The sequence below is a fragment of the Macrotis lagotis genome, chromosome 5 (assembly GCF_037893015.1).
Source record: "Macrotis lagotis isolate mMagLag1 chromosome 5, bilby.v1.9.chrom.fasta, whole genome shotgun sequence".
In the NCBI taxonomy this organism is placed as follows: Eukaryota; Metazoa; Chordata; class Mammalia; order Peramelemorphia; family Peramelidae; genus Macrotis; species Macrotis lagotis.
The window spans coordinates 197,703,471-197,726,282 of NC_133662.1; the positions used below are offsets into that span (position 1 = coordinate 197,703,471).

A 22,812-nucleotide genomic window follows, 5' to 3' on the forward strand; every position below is an offset into this window, starting at 1 on the left:
TGACTTGGCATTAGTTATAAATGTAATAATTATTTAAGGTTGGGTTTATGCAAAGGTCAAAGGATCATAAATTTAGAACTAGTAGGGACCTTAAAGGTCATTGAGCCCAACTTCATCTTTTTACAGAAGATGAAATTGAAGTACAAAGAGGTTAAATGACATTCACAGGTTGATACAGCTCATGTCTTAGATAATAATTAAGACTTTCTGTTTCCAAATTCAACATTATGCCAAAAAAAAGAGATAAAGGGGGGAAAAAAGCATTTGGCCCATGTCTATTCCATCATTAGAACAGTGATTGTTAGAATTTTGACTTCTAAATGAAGTTATAACAAAAATGTACTTCTTTTCAAAGTGTTTTTAGATGAATAACAACATTGTGAGGTTAGTATCAAACTAATCTTAGCAATGAAATAATAACAATAATAACCACAGCAATAATAATAATGATAATGATAATAATGATAATAAGTGTGTAACCTTATGACTGTTGGGCTACTTTTATTCCTGTTTTATATATAAGGAAACAGAGCCAAAGAACAGTTGAATGGCTTGCTGCATAGCTGGCAATTGTCCGACGTTGGATTAGAACTCGTCATCCTGACTCTAAGCCCAATACCCAAATCACTGTACCAGATAGATTATTTAACAAATAAAGAAAAGAGGAGTTAAATGTCTTACAGGAATCAGAACGTGTAAAAGAGAAATTTGGATCCTAAGTCTCTTAACTACAAAATCATTTTACTTTTTACTAAAAATTCTGTCTTTCTATGAATCTTGGTTTTATCTGTAGAATGCCTGGAATAATACACTTAGTTATATAAGGGAGAATTTAAGCTGATCATTTATTATTTAAAAATGAAAAATATAAACTACCGAAAAGAATTAAAATTCCTTCAGTATTTGCAAATGCATATGTCCATTTTGAAATTGTTTCATTGTTATGTAATTACATTTAAACATATATTATTAACTGTCTCTTGTAATTTCTATAATTTACATTCAAATTTCCCTAACTTGAATATAGTCAATATTGATTGCTTATTTATTCCAAACTGAGATGTAAACAATAAAAATGTTTCACTAAAAAATATAATATTAGCATAAGTATTTGAAAAATCAATAAAAAGTGTCAACATGGAGAGCTCCTAAATCTCATCAACAGTTTTATTCTCTAAAAATAGTCTACATATTTATTTTAAAAAACCTTTCAGTAATAACAAAATGTCTAAATCTAGAAGAGAAATACATTTCAGTAAATCTCTAAGTTACCATTCCAGAACTGTACTGACTTTTTGATTGTGTGAGTACCCTTGATATTAATATATAACTTAAAACAAACTTAAACTTGATGATGGAATCATTCTAAGTTATTCATCCTGTCCTGTTTCATTATAAATCATTGTGCCAACACTGAGCAAGCTTTAATAGATTTCTAAAGATTTTCAGGGAAGAATGGCATATATTTAAGGAATCTACTGAATCATAATTTCTTTCTATTAATCACAGCATTAAGAGGAAATGTAGGAGCAAGCCAAACTTAAACATATATTACTTTCATTTGCGTTAACAAGAATAACTTTCCATCATTCTGTAAGTTGTTCATTGTATGGTTTATTGAGGTACTTTTTCAGGCAATCTATTTTCTAAAAGAAAATGAAACTTGTTCTGCTAAGAAAATGTTCATTACAAACATACACCTTGTTAATGTTTCAAATGTCAACTGGAGATGACAATTTTATTCAAAATGATAGGAAATTACAAGAGGACAACTATCAAATATCATTAATCTTGCAATTATTCATTAGCAAGCATCTTATTTCTAAGTGACCTGTTAAAGGTGATAAGCATAAATACAATTTATGATTCATTATTGGTGATTTGTCTTGGGTTTAGATTAGGTACATCAGCTAGGCAGTTTTACCAGTTTACCATTTTGTCTTCAATCACAGAGCACACAGAGCACTCTGAAATCACTATGAGGTAGATATTACACAGAATAATAGACTTAAAATGCCAAGATTTTAAAAATACTCCAATAAGTTGGATACCGTAGAGATGGGTATATCAATTATATTATTCAAATATACATATTAATGCCAAGAATACTATTATATTAAACAGCTAGGGTCTCATATTGACCCTTTAAAATCATTTTTCTTCAAAACTCAATACATGAATCATGATCTATGTACAATATTTTTTCTTGTCCTTCAAACCTAGGGTCTTTCTCCTCTCCCCCTTGCCTGCATATTACCATATATTTGTTTCACATATATACTATATATACTTTATTGTTCCATGGTGCTTGCTCCAAAAGTAAGCTTCTTGTGAATAAGCTTTTACCTTTGTTTTTTGCAATTTCTATGTTGATATCTCCAATGTCTAATACAATGTCTTGCATATAGACTCTGCTTAATATCTGATTGGTTTTTAAATCAAAATGAAAGATTGTATCGTCACCACTCCCACATGCTTATTCTTTTCTTTTGCACTCTGAATGCCAGCAGAACCAAAAGCCTAACTTAAGGCAAATTCTTCATAAAGAAAAAGAAAAACAAAAGCTTGTTTGTGATCAATTAAATATACAATTTTTGTCCTTCATTTTCAACGAAGGTCATGATATTAGGAAGGTGATGCCATGACAAGCACAAGAACTGGGTTTGAGGGAGGGGTGCTGTGCTAAGGCACCAGCCTCACTTTTTCCTCCAGAGCCATGTGAGTTTAGTGGCCAGATATGAATCAGGATGACTGGAGATGGCCCTGTTTGTGAGGTAATCAGAGTCAAGAGACTTGCCCAAGGTCACACAGCTAGTAAGAGTCAAGTGTTTGAGGCTGGTTTCAAATTCCCTTCCTACTAACTTCAAGTCCAGTGCTCTATTCACTGTAGCTGCCCTATACAATTCATAGTTGCTTGGTGGATATTTACTATTTTCTAAAAACCTACAATATGCTTATTATAAATATCTATTTACACACAGGAGACACTTCTTTCAATCATTTATTCAATAAACACCAAATAAAGCTATACTATCGCCATGGTTCTATGTTACATACTGGAGGAGATCCAAAGCTAAATAGCCATAGCTTCTTATTTTGAGGAGTTTATGCCATAATGATGTTAAAGAGTAAGCCATATATACAGAGACAAGATAAATACGTGTATATACAAATATTCATAGAATATATGTACTGCATTGAATATGGCAATGATCTGATCTATGGTTTCAACAATGTAAGAGTATTTCTGAGTGAAAATTCCCTCCCCTACAGGAGACTGACAAATAAGTATCCCTTAAGTGACTTTCTCCTTGGTCATATAATAAATATGTGTTAGAAGCAAGATTTAAACTCAGGCCTTCCCCATGCCATGAGTGTCTAGCCCTTTATTCACCATGCCATTCTGTCTCTGTAAAAGGGATATAAAGCACAATGAGATTTTTGTAAGTCTCTATTCTAATTAGCATATATTACTTTAAGAATAAATGAATTTTCAGTTACATTTTCTATGTGAAAAATTATTCTTTCTTAGATGATTTACTTTAGATTTTTTTTTCTTTCCCTATATTTTAGCTGTATCTTTTTTACTTTCTTTTCCTTTTTATTTTTAAAATTTATTTATTTATCTTGAATTTTACAATTTTTCTCCTAATCTTGCTTCCCTTCCCCCCATCCCCCTCAGAAGGCAGTCTGTCCGTTTTTACATTGTTTCCATGTTATACATTTATCTAAGTTTAATATGATGAGAGAGAAATCATATCCTTTAGGAAAAAAATAATGCATAACAGATAGCAAAATTATACAATAAGATAATTTTTTTTTAATTAAAGGCAATAGTCTTTGGTCTCTGTTTAAACTCAACAATTCTTTCTCTGGATAAAGATAATATTCTCCACTGCAGATACCCCAAAATTGTGCCTGATTGTTGCACTGATGGAATGAGCGAGTCCATTAAGTTTGATTATTACCCCCATGTTGCTGTCAGGGTGTACAGTGTTTTTCTGGTTCTGCTCATTTCACTAAGCATCAGTTAATGCAAATCCCTCCAGGTTTCTTGAATTCCCATCCCTCCTGGTTTCTAATAGAACAATAGTGTTCTATCACATACATATACCACAGTTTATTAATCCATTCCCCAATTGATGGACATTCACTCAATTTCCAATGTTTTGCTACTGCAAATAGGGCTGCTTTGAATATTTTTGTATAAGTGATTTTTTACCCTTTTTCTTGTTCTCTTTAGGGCATAGACCCAGTATTAGTGTTGCTAGATCAAAGGGATGCACATTTTTGTTGACCTTTGGACCTAATTCCAAGTTGCTCTCCAGAAAGTTTGGATATCAGAGTCCCATATGCCTTCCATCAATGATCATTGTCCTTTCTGGTCATATTGGCCAGTCTGAGAGGTGTGAAGTGGTATCTCAGAGATGCTTTAATTTTCATTTCTCTAATAAGCAGTAATTTAAAGCAATTTTTCATAAGACGATGGATCGCTTTGATTTCCTTGTCTGTAAATTGCCTTTGCATATCCTTTGACCATATGTCAATTGGGGAATGGCTCGTTTTTTTATAAAGAATTTGACCCAGTTCTTTGTATATTTTAGAAATGAGTCTTTCTCAGAAATATTAGTTGTAAAAATTGTTTCCCAATTTGATACATTTCTTTTGATCTTGGTGACATTGGTTTTGTTTGTGCAAAAACTTTTTAATTTAATGTAATTGAAATTACAGCTATATTTCGTATTGAAAATTATTCCTTTTTTAGATGATTCACTCTAGGGTTTTTTTTCTTTCCCCATATTTTTTCTTGGGTTTTTTTTAGGTTTTTTTTTTTTTTTTTGCAAGGCAATGGGGTTAAGTGGCTTGCCCAAGGCCACACAGCTAGGTAATTATTAAGTGTCTGAAGCCACATTTGAACTCAGTTACTCCTGATTCCAGGGCCAGTGCTCTATCCACTGAGCAACCTCCTTCTCTATATTTTTAACTGCCTTTTTTATTCTTTGATATTTAGCCTGCTTGCTGTTTTTGGAACAAGGCAATTTGGGAATTTTCTCTGACTGTCTCTCATTCCTGAATCTTTCTTCTCATCTTTGCCTACTGGTTTATCCTTCCTTAGGTCCTAATTAAATTCTCCTCTTCTAAGGGGATTATTCCCTAATCCCTCTTAATTCTAGTGCTTTTCATTTTCTTACTAATTTTCTATTTTTCCTATATATTGCCTGCTTTTTTGTTTATTATCTCTTCCATTAGATTGTAAACTCCTTGAGGACAGAGACTTCATTTTGCCCCTTTTTGTTTCCCCAGTGCTAAGCACATTATCTGGTAAAAAGTATGTACTAATAAATGCTAATTGATTGATTTGGTGCTCAGACTTAACCATTCAATGAAGAGTACTCAATGGAGTATAGGCTCATATGACTATAAATTTAGATATTTTCAAGGTGACCTAACATCATTGAAGTTGTTTGAATATCAAAACTTCTATAGGAAAACCTAAACTAAATATTCTTCCATAAGGATGATCCCAACTTGTTAGGGGAAAAAGGACTTCTACTTAAATATGGAATGCCTAGAACTCCTTTCCTTATAATTAAAAAAGATCTAAGTACATCACCACTCTCAATCATTTCTCTGAGATTCTAACTCCGTAACACATCTTTTAACCATCTAGTTCAGTTCATCATCATCATCATCACTCATTTAAATTAATATAATAGATTTCTAAGTGTTTTCCATGACTTTGATCTCTTCCCTCACCACTACACATTACACACAGAAATCAAAGTGATAGGTAATTATGGATCATAGATCTGAGTCTGTCACTCCACTGATCAAGAAGCTTAATTGACTCTCTTGCTTAGAACATTAGATATAATTTCTTGTTTGTCAGGCAAAACATTTTAGCTGCTTTCCCAGATTTATTTCATATTTAATTCCCTTCATAATTTCTATGACTCAACCAATTTGTCCAACTTGTTGTTCAACACGTAGTGATTCAGAAGCCATCCCTAAATATTTGTTCAGGGAAGCCTCTAAGTCAAGATTGCATTCTCATCTTAGCTTTGACTCTTTGAATTTATAGTTTACTTCTAAGTTCAAGTGGCATTAAACTTCCTGCAGAATGCATTTAATGAAGGAAGAAATGCTCTCTTTTCCCAATCCCACATCAACAGCTAGAATCTGCCACCAATTACTTTGTAAATTTTGGGCATCCATTTGCATATATTGTCTCATCTGTTGCGATGACACTTGAAAGCAAAAACTATTTTTATTTTGGTACTATATCCCATTTCCAGCACAATACTTGATACAATATATTTTAGATTATATATATATATATATATATATATATATATATGCAGATTATAATACATATATTCAAACATCTCTTTAAGAGTTTTCATCTTCCTCCATTAGAAAGTGAGATCCTTGAAAAGTAGAGATTGACTTGCTTCATTGCATTTTTATTGCTCATTTCCGTGGGTAATATGAGTGGGGAGGAGAAAGAAAGAAAGAAAGTCATGGATGTCAATTAGGAATCTATTTTAGTAGTTTAAGGGAGAAATTGGGATAATCTGAACTAGGATATGGATGAGAATATGTTTTAGAGCCAGATTCAAAGAGAATGAAATAAGTATTTAATAAAAGTGTTATCAAGCTAACTATGTGTAGCCTCATAGATATAAAATAAGACAGAATCATCTGAGATCATCTTATCTAGTCATGCTCCCTCATGTTATTGATGAAGAAATCAAAAGTTTGGACTGTGAAGTAACTTAACTGAGGTTACAAAGCCTAAATATCAGAAGTGGGGTTGGACCTCTTTAGCTCTTAATGAAACATTCTTTGTACTGTCCCCTTAACAGCCACTTTGGGGAATGCAAATTTTCATTCTTATTATTTAAATAACTCATTATATATTACAGAGAATGGCTTACAGGCGTAGCACAAAAGTTAGGCTATATCAAAATGGAAGAGAGGAAAAATTAGGAATTTCTAGTTAATAATAAACTACAAATGATAATTCTGATATCAGGCATGCACCAAGACAATTCTTTTTTGCTAGAATGCAAGAAGACCATCTCTGTTTTATGCTCACCTAAATTAGTTGCAGCTCAAGTGTCAAAAATGTACAATATTGAACATTTCATGTTTAGCAATCATTAAAATGAAGGAGTGGAGGCATACATTAAGCTAAAAAAAAATGTGTATTTTGAAAAGGAATGGTGCACTTAAAAACCATTACTAACACACAATTCTTTATTCATCCTAAGTAGAAACAAATAATGGAATCCTGAGAGTAGAAATGATGATTTAAAAATCAGTGTTTCCTTGGAATTTTCAGACACAATAGTGGTTTTGCAAATTTGCATCAATCCTATTTTCCTTAATCACTTCTAGCTTCCAACTGGACCTTTATGTCTCAAATCCAATGGTTAACTTCAGTGAAATGAAGCACAGTGGGCATGCAAATAGTATTATGCTTTTGATTAAATTGCAATTCCTCAACCTGTATAGCATCTGCAGAAAGACATCTTCCTTTATATGTTTTGACATATAAATGGAGCCAATTCATCATTTCTAATAATTCATACATAAAGCTTGAATAAGACTATGGATCCAGTTGGTCCTCTAATATAATGCACTGTAATACTTTGAAGTTTCAATGAAAATCTTGAACACATTATAAAATATATTTTCCAAGGTTTGCATCTGTGCAGAAAATTTAAAAACACTCAAGAGAAAGATAACAAAATCTACACTGAACTATTATTTCTAAGCTATTTTATTGAAGTAATATTGTTACACCTAATTGAACTGGGAAAATCTCTCTCCTACAGAGGCAGATGAATCACCCCTCTAGTCCATATATCCCTGGGGCAAAAATAGACTCTAAAGTGGGGTCATAGTCACTGCACTGACTCCCAGAGAAATACTAGGAAGCTTAGAAGGAAATATATTGAAAATAGGGGACAAGAGAAAAATGTTGATGGACAATTCAATTCCATCCTACCTTTTTCTGTGGAACAAATTTCGGTTCCTTTGCAATCCACCCTCCCCACTGCCACTCTTAATCACATCCCAGTATGTCATTGGAACACTGTTTAATGGAAAGATTACAGAAAATATCAAACTACTGATATAATTTTATGACATCTATATTATAGGCAATACCATTTGTTAAAAATCACATGCTCTCTTCTTCTGCTTTCCTAACCTTTGACTAATTTGGTGGCAAAATGGATTTATATTACTTTGAATATCAAATATTCATCACAGTATTCTGTTCTAGCAAAATTTTTAAATTTTCATCATATTATTCTTTAATCAAGTTATTTATATCATATAGGAAGAAGGGTAAAAACATCACTTGTACAAAAATATTCATAGCAGCCCTGTTTGTGGTGGCAAAGAATTGGAAATTAAGTGAATGTCCTTCAATTGGGGAATGGCTCAACAAACTGTAGTATATGTATGTCATGGAACACTATTGTTCTATTAGAAACCAGGAGCGATGGGAATTCAGGGAGGCCTGGAAATATTTGCATCAACTGATGCTGAGTGAGAGGAGCAGAACAAAAAAAACATTGTACACCCTAACAGCAACATGGGGGTGATGATCAACCTTGATGGACTTGCTCATTCCATCAGTGCAACAACCAGGGACAATTTTAGGCTGTCTGCAATGAAGATTACCATCTGTATTTAGAGAAAGAATTGTGGAGTTTGAAAAAAAGACCAAAGACTATTACCTTCAAATTAGGAAAAAAAACCCATTACCTTATTATATAATTTTGCTATTTCATACTTTATTTTTCTTCCTTAAGGATATGATTTCTCTCTCTCATCATATTCAACTGAAATCAATGTATACCATGAAAACAATGTAAAGACTAACAGAATGCCTTCTGTGGGGTGGAGGGAGGGAATAGGGGGAAAATTATAAAACTCAAATTGAATGATATCTTTCTAAAATTTATTTATATCATATATATGTATTCATATATGTATATATATGCACACACACATAAACACATTTTAAAGTAGGATTCGATATAGTTCATGATACAGTTTCTCCCTCACCTTCTAATAGTTTGATGAATGAATTTATCTCAAGTGACTCACAATTTGACCCAGGGCAGGAATGGTGTTCTGAAATTCATGAACTCTAACTATCTATCCTGTAAAATTAGCAGAAGAGATTTTCTAAAGAATCTCAACGGGAGACATTCATCTGGGATGGTGGAATAATTTGGTGGAGGTGAACATGTATAATCCTAAAATTGGTATAACTACAAAATGAATAGAATTTTGAAATGGACTGAAATTTTGGATTCATTTAATAGGCTTTTTTTGCCAAGCAATGGGGCTACGTAGCTTGCCCAAGGCCAAACAGCTAGGTAATTATTAAGTGTCAGGCCAAACAGCTAGGTAATTATTAAGTGTCTGAGACTGGATTTGAACCCAGGTACTTCTGACTCCAGGGCCGGTGCTTTATCTACTGCACCACCTAGCTGCCCCACTTAATAGGCTTTTAACAACTACTGTATGCACATCAGAAAATCAGATGAGAAGAAATATGTTACAGTGTAAAGAATGTTAGGAAGAACTGAGTTCGAATCTTCGCTAAAATGCCTATTAGCTGTAGCAAGTCTTTGAACATTTCATATTCAGTTTCAGTTTCTTCATTTGTAAAATGAGGATAATAAAAGCACCCATCTGTCAGCTTTTGTGAGGCTCAAACGATATAATTTGTTCAGCAAACTTTGCATATCTTAAACACCTGTATAAATTGCACCTATTACTATTATGTAGCAATAATCAATTACTAATAACTATCACATAAACAGTCTGACTTCCCAAGATTCAATGAAAATGAACTGATGTGTTTATTATAAACGAACACTGTACTAGGCACCACCACATTAAAAAAAATTGAAACTAGTCCCTGTCCTCAAAAGCTTTCATTGGAAGGGCATGATGTATAAATTATAATATTTTGAAATAAGATGTGTGTCCTAATTAATCCTCATCATTTTTATTTGTTTGAGCATGTTCCTGAGACGATAATTTGCAGAGAAATTGGCAGAATGATTTTTGATCATTCTGGATTATGAGAACACAAATGTTCTTTCAACCCTTACTGAAAATATGAGTGAACTCTAATTCACATTGGGGATAATATTTTGCTTTAGAGGAAAATGTAACTTTTAATGTGGTGGGCTCAAGGAATTGGTTTCTATGTCTATCTTTGGACTCAGTCTTCTGAACTTCTTAGAGTGAGAAGAGAAGAAGACCAAAACCAAATCTTTGAAGTTTCCCTGTCCTAAGTGTGAGTAAAGTGGATGAAGGTCAGCACAATGAGAATGGTCTTGAGCCTAGAACAGATATAGGACTAAATACAATAACAAAAATTCAGAATTTCACAGACAGAAAACTACTACAAATTCCACTGGGTTAATGAGTTGGTGGGATAGAGGGGACATTGATTTCTCTTACTGTTTTATCTGTTTTTCTTTTTTTCTAGTCCATTATCCTAGAACAGAATAAAGGCATCCCCTTTTCTTATTCATTCATTAGATACACATTTACTTATTCAGTGTTTAATATTTCCTAGAAGCAGTGCTATGTGCAAAAATAGACAAAAGACAGTCCCTGCCTTCAATGGGGAAGATAACATGTAAACAAATATATACAAAGTAAACTAACAAGATTAATAGGAAATTATTAAAATAAAGAAAACACTGGAATTAAGTGGGGTTCAGGAAGGCTTCCTGTAGAAGGTGGGATTTTAACGAGCTTTAAAAGAAGTCAGGGCAGTTAGTTGGAATGAAGAGAAAAAACATCCTGGCATGAAGGACAGTCAGGGAAGATGCCATCTTTTATTTGGAATTCCCAGATGCCCAGAGAAAGGGCGGAGTAAGGTATAAGAGGATAGGAAAGGCAAGAGGAGGCTAGGATAAAGGGCATTGAATGCCAAACAAAGGTTTTTGTCCCTGCTCCTAGAGGCAATAAGGAGCCCAAAGCCTAAGAAGTGTTGTTGTTGCTGTTTTATCCTTTGTTCTTGAAGAAGATAATAACTTCAGGGATATAATGCCATGACATGCATATGAATTGGATTTGAGTAAGGTAGGTACTGTGGAAAGTCACCAACCTTACTTTCTTCTCAGGAGCCATCTAGGTCCAAAGGCCAGATATGAATCAGGATGACTGGAAATGGCCCTGGATGTGAGGCAATCAGGGCAAGTGACTTTATTAAGTTCACATAGCTAGTAGATATCAAGTATCTGACTTCAGGGGCAATGTTCTATTCACTGTGCAACCCAGATTCCCATGCCTATGAAGGTAGCTGGGTATTTATGTAGTTGAGCACTGGACTTTGAGTCAAAAATACTTACTTCAAACAGTCTCAGACACTAACTAGCTCTGACTCTAAGAAAGTCATCTGACCTCTCTCTGCCTCAATTTCACATCTCATTGTTGTAACAATAAAATGAGATCTTTGAAGAGTGTTCACAAACCTCAAAATACTATATAAATGCTTGCTATTATTTCTGTTTGTATGTTTTGATGGTGGTAGTGGTAGTAGAAGTAGTAGAAATAGGAATAGTAGTAGTAGTAGTAGTAGTAGTAGTAGTAGTAGTAAGAGTAGCAGTAATACTATATAATAAAGTAACAATAGTAATAGTAATAATAGTAACAGTAGTAGTAGCAGTAATAGCAGTAACAGTGATATTAGCAATAGTTGTAACAGTAGTGAAAGCAATAATAGTAGTAGAGGTATGATAGTGTTTGGTAGACATGCACACATCCACATATATGTATATACACATGCACATATACATAGAAAGGCTTAGCAAATATTGTTGAACAAGGGAGTCAGTGAAGTCAATCAGAAGGAAATAAAGGAAACAAGCAGAGGAGAATACTTTGATAGCGGAATCCTAGAACTATTTTTCCCTTTTCTTAATTCAATACACAATAAATTATCATAGCATGCTAAGTCTCTATATCTGTGAATGGAGGAGACTGAGAACTGAGAGAGTGGAACCTGTACAGGATATGATATGAGTCACACAAGTTAAGTATAGATAGTGGAGTTGATATTTTAATACAATAACCAACATTCCACGTCATCCCCTGGGTTTCCTGTTAAAGCAGAGTAAACACCGTAATTCCTCCAAGCATCAGTTTGAAGGTGGGGAGGAGACAATGGAGGCATTCGAAGTCTAAGTGATCCATCTGATAATTAGCAAAAACACTGGAACATTTAAGAATAGCTCTCCTGTGCCAGAGAGAAACTTTCAAAGCCCTGGACCCAATCATTCAGATGGAGTATCACCTGGTGGATAAATGAGCTATTTCTACAATAATATGGGCCCTTTCTGTAGTCATGAAGAAGGCAGCACTTGAGCAACATGATCCAAATGTTCTTGTTAGAGGGAAAAGTAAATAAATAGCAACAAGGAGATGGGGGGGGCGGAAGGTCTAACAGGGCCAATTGAGAACATAAGAAAAGGTGTTAGGTAGGACTTGGCCCTTGAGCTCAGTTTTAAATGCTCCCATAAGGAAGTTATCTGATAAGAAAATTATTTTAGACACATGCTTAGGTTCTTTCTAGGGTAGCAGTTTTATCTGAACCAAATGGAAACAACAGAAGTAGAGGGCTAACTTCTAATCATTATTTTTCCTAAGCATAGAACTGTGGCACCAACCTGCTATTAAATAAATGTTTCTTCATTTTAAGAAGAGGGTTAAATCATCCTTCTATTCTGAGTTTGATTTTATCTTGAGCTATGTGGATGCATGTCTTTTTCATGGAGTGTAACATCAAACAGTGAATGAAAATGAATTTGCCCTTAATTTTGGATTTAGGGAAATGAATGTTAAGAATTAAGTAAAGATTTTTCATCTAGGGAGAGAGAGAGAGAGAGAGAGAGAGAGAGAGAGAGAGAGAGATGTGCAGAGAGAGACAGAGACAGACAGAGAAATATGAAGAGAGGAAAGGAGAGAAGAAAAGATCAAAAAAAAGAAAAGAAAAGAGTGGGAAATGACAAGGAAGAAAAAGAAAAGGGAAAAGAAAAGAAAGAAGTTAAAGAAAGCTATGGATTTATTACAAGTACTCTGGTTCCCAAAGTGTTTCCATTTTTCTCACTCCCCAAAGAAACACTTTAGAATAAACCTGTCAGGGAGCAGGCAGAGATGAGTACTGATTTATTAATAACAGTAAAATGTGACTTAGACTTCAAGATACATTAAAACTGGTGAAGGATCACTTAAGTCTAGGGAATGGACCATTGTTACATGTTCAGAATTATTACCTAAGAAAAATCAAATATAAGTTAGAGCAAGTGAATCATTAGTTTTAAAAAGTAAGAAAAATAAATATCAAAATATCAAAAAATATTGTTGGCAAACATTTCCTGTCAAATTTTTCACCAAATGTTAAACCTTCAAAATTCCTGCTGAAATTAGAATAACAAAATAAATGAAACCTCTCCTTTAGCCTTTTTTTTTGCTCTTTGTTGAAAGAAAGCCTGCAGAGAGTACTCTGATGTCCCTGATAATCAAAAAGGCAAAGAAGTCCAAAAGGGGAGACCTGTCTCTCCCTTGGCTGACAAATTGTGTAAAAGCAAAAACTACTTCTTGTGACAGATTTGCATTTTTATATTAGTGATCTATCTCCAATATATAGCTAGATGGAAGCTAATGGTTTTCTTACTACTAGAAAAGCAAAGTATTTCTATACCAGGTTACATAAACTTTTACAGCCTCTTGAGGCTAAAAGACATCTGAAGTGAGAAAACAGAACAATACTACATTTTTACTGGTTGAAGCATGATTAATGAAACATAATTCATTTAATTTGACCACTTTTCCATTTTTTCAATTTTTAAACATTTTTATTTAAAGTTTTGAGTTTCAAATTGTATTCCTCTGCTCCTTCCTCCTTTCCTACTCCTTCTCAGAGATGGAAAACAGTTAGATATAGGTTATACATTGATCACTTTTCACACAGAATCACTAACTATTAGAAATGAAAAGAATTACTTCATCCATTTAATTTGACCCCCTCATATTTGTTGAAGAAAGCTAGCCCTTTAATAGTTGGATTATTTTTCCCTCCCAGTGATAAAGGTCATGCATATTTTCTGCTTCACTGAGCCCCTAATTTATATAACTGTTTGAGTCACAAATACATTTTAATAAGCTTCTGGTATTATAGCTAATTTGACATATGGTTTTATGAAATTCCATTTTGTAGCCAAATTGCTGAACAAGCTGTAATAAAGATACTGTTTATATTATACATTAAACACTTCTACTTCTTCCAGGCACTCTATCGAAAATCTTAGATTTCAGCAAAGCAAAGAGTTATAATATCTTAAAAAATCTTTGTGCATTTCAAAGGAAAAAATGGCCATCTGTATGGCTCACATACCTCTGTAGCAAACTGCTGCAAGCCACCAATATTAATTGGTCCCTCTTCTGTTGCATATAAATTGCATCCACCTACACAAAGATCTGAAGTTGGGCACACCATTCCACAAGTCAGACCAAGTGGATTATCTGAAAAGATCTTCTTAGCTGCTCCATAGTAATTCTGCACATACAAAATAAAATAAATAATACCATTACATAATAGAAAAGTGAGGATACAAGATATATAGATATTTACAATATTAAATTTTAGCTATATTATTTGAAGATCATTAAGGATATAAAATGTCTCTGTAGAGTAAGAACAAATATACCCAATGAACATTTAATGAATCATAATTTAATAATATTTATTAAGCTTCCCTAATTGATGATTAGATAAAATTAGAAACTATTAAACATTCACGAATTTTGTAAAATCTTTCAAACATTTAAATAATTTGAACTAGTTTTAAATTCAGATGTCATCTAAATATATGCAGACTGTAAATCTCTAATTTCATTTTTAACAACAGTAACTTCTGTCCTTTAAATGATTTAGATGATTGGAATATATGGAGTAAATCAAAACCTGAAATTGTTTAAACTAAAATATTCCTTAGTTTGTCTTTGAATTACTCTCAGTTCCTTTAGTTTTCTCTTGCTAACTTGTCCTGAGGTCCCAATTTCCTTTCTTCACAGGTCCTATCTCAATTCCAGTAATCATTTTATACCTTTCACAATACAATTTTAAAGTTCTATTAGTATGCAATCTTGTGTAATCAACTCCCTACCGTATTTTACAAGTGAAGAAACTGAAGTTCAGTTAGGTTATATGAATGACAAGACAAAACATATTTATTAAATACCTGCCATATGCTAGAGTCTGTGTTAAGCAATGGAAATAAAAATAATAAAATTAGAGACCCTTACTTCAAGGAGCTTACAATGTAGTGAGGGAAGACAACACATGAAAGGAAGTTAGAAAATGGGAGAGGGAGAGGGGAATTGAGAAATGATACCTTGTCTAATGATGCTGGAGTCCATTCCAAAGAATGCAGCTGGTAGGAAATGAAGAGTTGGTGGGCTTCTGAGCCCTCTTTAAATGGAGGCTTTGAGAGGAGTATTTGGTTCCAGCTTCTAACTGGCTGATTCAAGGGACACCTCTTAGTTCTAAAGATCTGACATTGTCACCTCCTACTTAACTCATCTCAAGGATTAAATATAAAATTCTCTTTTTGTGATAAAAACCCCTTAATAATCAATCCCTCCCATCTATCAAGGTTCTTTCACATTATGACCCTTTCATCACAATCCATGTACTCTGTTATTTAATGATACTGACCTCTTTGATGTTCCTCAAATGTTCCATCTTCCTATTATGTGCATTTTCTTTTTTTAAAATTCTTTTAATTGAAATTTTATTTTATTTTTCCATTAATATACCACGATAGTTTTTCAACATTCATCCAACAGCAAATATATGAGCCATACATACACTCTCCCTTCCCTCCCCATGTTGGCAAATAAACTGGTACATACATTTGTCTAACATATTAATATATTTTGTGTAAGAGAAATTAGAATTAAGAATAAAGAAGATAACCATGAGGTAGAAAGGAAAACATAAAAGAAGTTTTAAGAAAGTGATCATAGTATGCATTCTGGAAGTCTATTATGGGCATTTTCACTGATTATTCCCATGTCTGAAAATGTCTTCCCTCTTCATCTTCACCTCCTAGTTCTCCTGACTTCCTTCAGGTACAAGTTAAATTCTCACCATTTACAGGAGATCTTTAATCTTTTTATTTGCCTTTTTTTCTGTCATCTATCTATCTGTCTATCTATCTACACACCCATCTATCTATCCATACAAACACCCATATATGCAACTAAAATAGAAATTAGTTATCATGAAGGGAGCAGAACCAAGAAAATATTGTACACATTAACAAGTACATTGTGTGTTGATCAACTTTGTTGGATGCAGCTCCTCTCAGAAGTTCATAACCAGGAGACTGGTTATGGATAATGCTATACCTATTCAGAGGAAGAAAATCAAAACAAAACAAAACCAAAATGATCCTACAGAATCAGAATGTATACTACATTCACTGTTGGGAACCATTGTGTATGGGAGTATTGTGAATTATCTTCACCTGCTGTCCTTAAACACCAGAATGTTATTTTACTAAGTGGATTTAGAGACTAGAAAGGTATTTAGGTACTGGTGCTTTGGTGAATAAATGGAGCACTTGGAGATCTTGAAGGAGAAAGTTGTCTCCTTTATCTTCCTTGTCTCCTGCCCCTCCAACACCCACCTGGGAAAGATAAGGGAGTCCAGAAGTGGGATTCTACATATGACATCCAACAGGGACTAAATATATGACACTGGTAAAGGGACATAAAGGCGGTGTTATCTGAGTAAAGTCTGGAAGAAGAACATAGCAGATACAAGCAAGAGAACCAGGCAACATCCCAGAGCAGAGGACTCTGGAGAAAGTAACAGGTTGATTTGTTCCTTAGGGTGGCTAATTCTAACCAAAGATGAACCAACAAAATTGTGAGAAAACAATTAAATATTTAACATTGTGGGGTCAGCAGGAAGTAGAGTTTCTGAGGCAGTGCCCCAGGGGATGAAGCTTCTTGCTCAGCAGGAGTTCACACCAGCACCATGAAGGAGATACTGAGGACCTGCTTGCTGCTCCTTTTGGCCTCTGATTGAGCTAGGTGCTTTAAGTGATCCAAACCCCTAAATCTACAGTCAACTTCAGAGACATTTCATTGTTAACCACAGACCCCGACAACAAAGTGCACTTCAGAAGCAACAAGTTTCACTTGCTAGCCTACAGCCAGCTGCATCTCCGCCTTTGCTCTGGCAGCAGAGGGCTGTGAATGGAACACTAGCTGTACTTACTGTGTTGAGAGCAAAGTGTCACATGCTGTTGGACATTTTGTTATGGTGACGGCTACTTTTCACCAGGTGTGGCAACTCCAGGTTGTACTGGTGTTAATCCCTTAGGTGATTTTAAATGCTCTCTCTCTCTCTCATTCTCTGCCCTTCCCACCATCAGCAGAGTGAGAGGGGGAGGGAAAACTTAAATCTTTCCTTTGGAACTTCCAAATTCAAGCTTATGTCTCAAATAGAATGCAGGCTTTGCTAGGAGGACAAGACCCCTCCAAAATCTCATTTTAGAAATCAAGGGACCCCCATTCCTTTTTCCTGGTTTGGGGAGGAAGGGAGGGGTTGGGCAATGACTATGTTTTTCAATAAGTTATTAACTGGAAAGCTTCATGGTTTAATTAGTTAAGAAAAAAGGGGAAGAAGGTTTTATTTTCTGGGATTGGAAAACTTGGATTTTATCTTTCAAATGAAGCCTGTGCCTATGGTGTGTATTTCTGTTGACCAGTCTTAATTGGTGTGCCCTATGTATATGTGCATTTAATCATCAATAGGACATTTTTACATCTCTCCACTGGCCTCAGAGTATAGAAAAGTTCTGAGATTTTGGTGCCGGCCAGGGTGTCCAACAATCTTACCTTGATAAGTTTGAAATACAAAAGAATTATTTTCTGGGTTTATGTTAGTGACTAAACTCTGAAATAGGGATAGTTAAATGTTATTCCTTTTTAGTTTGGGTTTTGAATTTTATTGCTTTGAAAGGTTTTTTGTTGGCAAAAGGAAAAAACTTTGTAATCTTTGTAAGTTGGGGGAAAATGTATTTCAAGGAATTTGGGAATATTGGTTTTGTTAAATTGACATTTGTGTATACTATTTTTGAACTTTTGTTTACAACTTATGTGGCATTCATTATGTAATAATTTTGTTTCAGAAACAAGAATGTTGGGAACCATTGTGTATGGGAGTATTGTGAATTATCTTCACTTGGTGTCCCTCAACACCAGAATCTTATCTTACTAAGTGCCAAAGGAGCAGGAGTGGATTAGAGACTGGAAAGGTATTTAGGCATTGGTGTTTTGATGAATAAATGGAACACTTGAAGCACTTGGAGATCTTGAGGGAGAAACTTGTCTCCTTTGTGTTCCTTGTCTCCCACCCTTCCAGTGGGACTCTACATATGGCATCCAACAGAGACTAAACAATTCACTTATTCAAAAATTTCTCTTAGGTATGTCTTTCATATCTCATGCTTTTTTTCTCTAATTCTAATTCCTTATACCAAAAATTACTGATCTGTAAGCATTTTAAACACAAATGTGCTTATACAATATTCACCTCACTGTTTGCCGCTAAGAGGAGGCAGTATGGGAAAGGAGGGAGGGAGGAAGGAAATTATGTAACTTAAAATGTGGATGTGCAAGTATATAAAGGGTGAAAAACTTTTATAACATAGAATTGCAAAAATAAAATAAAATATAAATTGAAAAAATAAAAAATAAAAATTAGCAAAGATAAAGACCTCTGGAATTGATGTCAGAGGATTTGAGCTAACATCCTGGATTGTCTATCTGAGTCTTGTTTAACAGAATGTCACAAATATTTTCTCTATAAAGTGAAAAAGTTGTAATAGATGATATCTCAGGTAACTTCTAGCTCTTTCATCCTAGATCCTAGTTCTCTTATATTATCATAATTGTTTTAACTTTGCTAATTCTTTAAGTAGTCTGCTTCTTAAATTTAACTAAGGAAATAATACATTATTTTGGTACCCACTCTATTTCAAGGATTAGTAATCTAGACATCTGTGCTCCTTCCCCTGGTAAAGATATCTATTGCTCTATATCTTAGTAGCTTTTCTGGATCACTGTATTTGAAACAATTCATCACCCCTTCCTTAGTCAGCCAGTGTTCTGGAAATGAGCTCATTTGAGAATAAAGAGACTGGGCTTTACTCAAGTGACAACAGAGTTATATTTGAAAGTATTTCAGTATCCACTTGTGTAGCCTTGGTAACCCAGGGTCAGTTCTCTGATGAGGCATAATTGTAATTTACTGGGGAAGCAACTAATTACAACAACAAAATTTAGCATTGGAGATTTTTAATACGTGACTTCTGGATTGCTTAGTATACAAACACACACAAATACAATGTACCCTCACACACATATAATTGTATAACACATATTTAATTTTGAAATTTAAGTGAATTGTAATTTTTATTGGAACTTCCTTATGCTTTTTGCTTCATTCTATTCAGGGTGAATAAAAATCGTCCCATAGTATATGAGGAAAGCAAACTCTTAAATTTTCATCTTGAGCATTTATATTGTGAAAATTGACAAACTATAAATCATGACTTATTTGATTGCTTTTCATTCCTGGCTAGACTTAAGAAAGAGATGGAGAAAAATATTAATAATAAAGAATCAACTTGAAAGTGTATTATGTTGTTTTCAGAGTTGATTGATAAGCATTTTTAACACACCACTATCACAACATAAGCTTTAGAAACTAAGCTTTGGCTCTTGCTATTTTAGTCCTTCTCTCACACACACACACACACACACACGTGTGTGTGTGTGTGTGTATGTATATATATACACATATGTTCATGTGAAGGATCTATAATTTCTTCAGCTTTGGAAATTTCCTAAGGAAGATATTTCTGTACCACCAATTTATGACTTATATAATTCATAAGGAGTGGCTTGAAGCACTTTGAGATAAAGTGACTTGCTCAGGGTCATACAGCTAGTGTCAAGAGCAGATCTTGAACCAAGTCATTATGAGATGCTAATTCTATGCAGTTATGCAGAACTAAGAATTTAAAACCTAACAATCAAAAATACTAGTAGCTAGTACTGTCTATAATAGGTAGTATAGTGAATTGTTGGGACAGTACACTATTATGTAAAAATTTATAAGAGAAAACATACAAAATTAAGAGGAAATAATTTCCCAGTAGAATCTAAAAGTAATGATATATGATTAAACTAAAACTTCAAACTACATTCAAAGAAATATTGATTTGGTAATGAACCTCACAATGGGTTCCACAGTTCACCTCTAAAAAAGACAATATTGGTGGCAGGTGTCACAGTTGTATAATGTTTAGCACTGAAATGGAGCATACAGAGTCACTACACTAACTTGATTTTTAAGAGGGAAAACTGATTTTAGGGAAGTGATAGGAGTTGTCCAAGTATATACTCAATAAATGGGAGTCTCAAGACCAGAACACAGAAACTATTCCCTTTCATCATACTATTTCCATTTAGAGAAGAAAAATTGAAAGTAATCAATGAAATGAAAGAATAATTTTTGTTGCACATTACATGGATAATTGGTGATTATTGTAAACTGCCATTATAAATCACTATTGAAATCACTAGTCAGTAATTATGGAAATTATTGGTTTACATTAATCGATTATTTTCAAACTTTTTCAATCCTTCACTCACTTGAGGATCTTCATCCTTCTAAGTAAAACTCTATGTAACCCAGGCATCAAGTACAAATGCATAATTAGATTCCTGATTCAAAGTCATTAAGCATTTCTTAAATTCTTATCATTATCTGCCAGATATTATGAAAAGTTTTTTTAGAAATATTATCCCATTTTAACATTACAACTACCCTAGGAGGAGGGTGCTATTATTATCCTCATTTTACCATTGAAGAAAATGAGGCAGACAGATTAAGAGACTTGCCCATGATCACATTTGAACTTAGGTTGCCTAATTCTAGGCTTCAGTCTCTATTTGTTGCAGAATTTGATTGTCTCATACAATCAACAAATATCTATTGAGTATTTCTTCTATATATGTAAGGCATTGATTAAGCTAGGCATTGTGTGAGATGTAAATGCTAGTCCAACTTCATTTTTCACTTAAGTAGACTCATTAAATAATCAGATCATAGATTATGGGTTGAAAGAAACCTCAGAGACAATTCAATCCAACCTTCTCATTTTGCAGATAATGAAACAGATTTAAGTGATTTAAGTAGTCATGCAAGTAGTTAAAAAACCCAGAATTTTATGATTTAATTGAGGAAAATAAATGAAAAATTGAATAATAATTAATATCTAAATATTAATTAAAGAGAAAAGAAAGGATATCACAAAACCAGGCAAGAAAAATTAACTATTTGACTATATCTATATTTTTAATATGGGGGGGAAGAGATACAGACAAACCCAAAGACAGACAAAGACAGACAGAGACATATACAAAGACAGAGATAGAAAGAGATAGATCATCTCAGCTGAGATAGAAAAGAAGGTGTTACAGAGGAGAAAGGTAAAGTGTAAATCCACCAGTAGGAAAACAAAATTCAGTTTAGTATAAAGTATAAATTACACAGGTTAAGCTCTGTATTATTTTCAACCATTCCCTTTCCCTTAATCCCTCTCCACTACTTGAATTGTCTTGACTGATTTTTCATTGGTCCCCAACACACACCCTATGTATCAGTTAAACCAGACTATTTACCATTGGCCAAATAAGCCCTAAGTCTTACTTATTCCATATCTTGACTTATACTGCTCCTGCTAACTAGAAATTCTTCTGCTCTCTCCCTCAGCTCCCATCTTTGAAATGCTAATATCCTTCAAGTTCAACCTCAGATCTTTCTTCTTTCATAAAACTCTTCTTGATGCCCCCTTTGCTTTCAAAAAATAGTAACCTCTCTTTCCTTTTCCATAATATTTTTTACTTCTTTTACAGAATTTGCCCTCGCATGATCAATCCATCTTTTAATATCTTGTCTCCCTTTGTTACCTGCAAGATCTTTGAGGGTAAGGATCATTATCTTTATATGACCAGTATCCTATCCAGAATGATAGTTTGTTGAACTGGAGTGTCCTAGAAGATTTGTACTTTTTGAAGGGGGTTACATTTGTTATATATTCCTTGCAGTAATATCAGGATTTTTGAATACAACAGTAGGAGAGAGAGGAAAAAATAATGATAGCTAGAGAAGATGAAAACAGAGATGTTATAACGGTGGAAAATTGGTGAGTACCCCTTGTTTTGCCAATAGTAAATATTCAAAAATGGTTTTGATTCATTTTCACCCAAATAAAGGGTGTGTTCTGAGGAACAGAAATTGGCTAAAGGTTATAGCATTTCATTTATAGCATTTCACAGGTTGAAATGTACTTACCTTTAACAAGTCTGTGAGGTGGCTAGTACAAAAATTACTATTCCTACATTATAGTTGAGAAAAATCAAGTCACAAGTAAAGAGAATATCTCACAGGAAGAAAGGGAAGAATGGAGAAAAGAAGGGAAGAAGGGAGGGAAAAGAAAGCCTTTTAGAAGTTTGTGAAAGAGTACTTGAGATCAATACTGTGGGGTTTTTTTTAGGTTTTTGCAAGGCAATGGGGTTAAGTGGTTTGCCCAAGACCACACAGCTAGGTAATTATTAAGTGTCTGAGACCGGATTTGAGCCCAAGTGCTCCTGACTCCAAGGCCAGTGCTTTATCCA

General features: G+C 33.9%; 1 protein-coding gene across 2 annotated transcripts in view; it reads right to left on the reverse strand.

Annotated features, from left to right (window-relative positions):
* DPYD (dihydropyrimidine dehydrogenase) overlaps positions 1-22,812 on the reverse strand; it is a 1,037,477-nt gene that overhangs the window by 735,863 nt on the left and 278,802 nt on the right. For both annotated transcript variants that reach the window (XM_074188237.1, XM_074188238.1), the window contains exon 5: positions 14,444-14,605. In XM_074188237.1, coding sequence (XP_074044338.1) covers positions 14,444-14,605 — 162 coding nt within the window. The remainder of the gene's footprint in view (positions 1-14,443; positions 14,606-22,812) is intronic.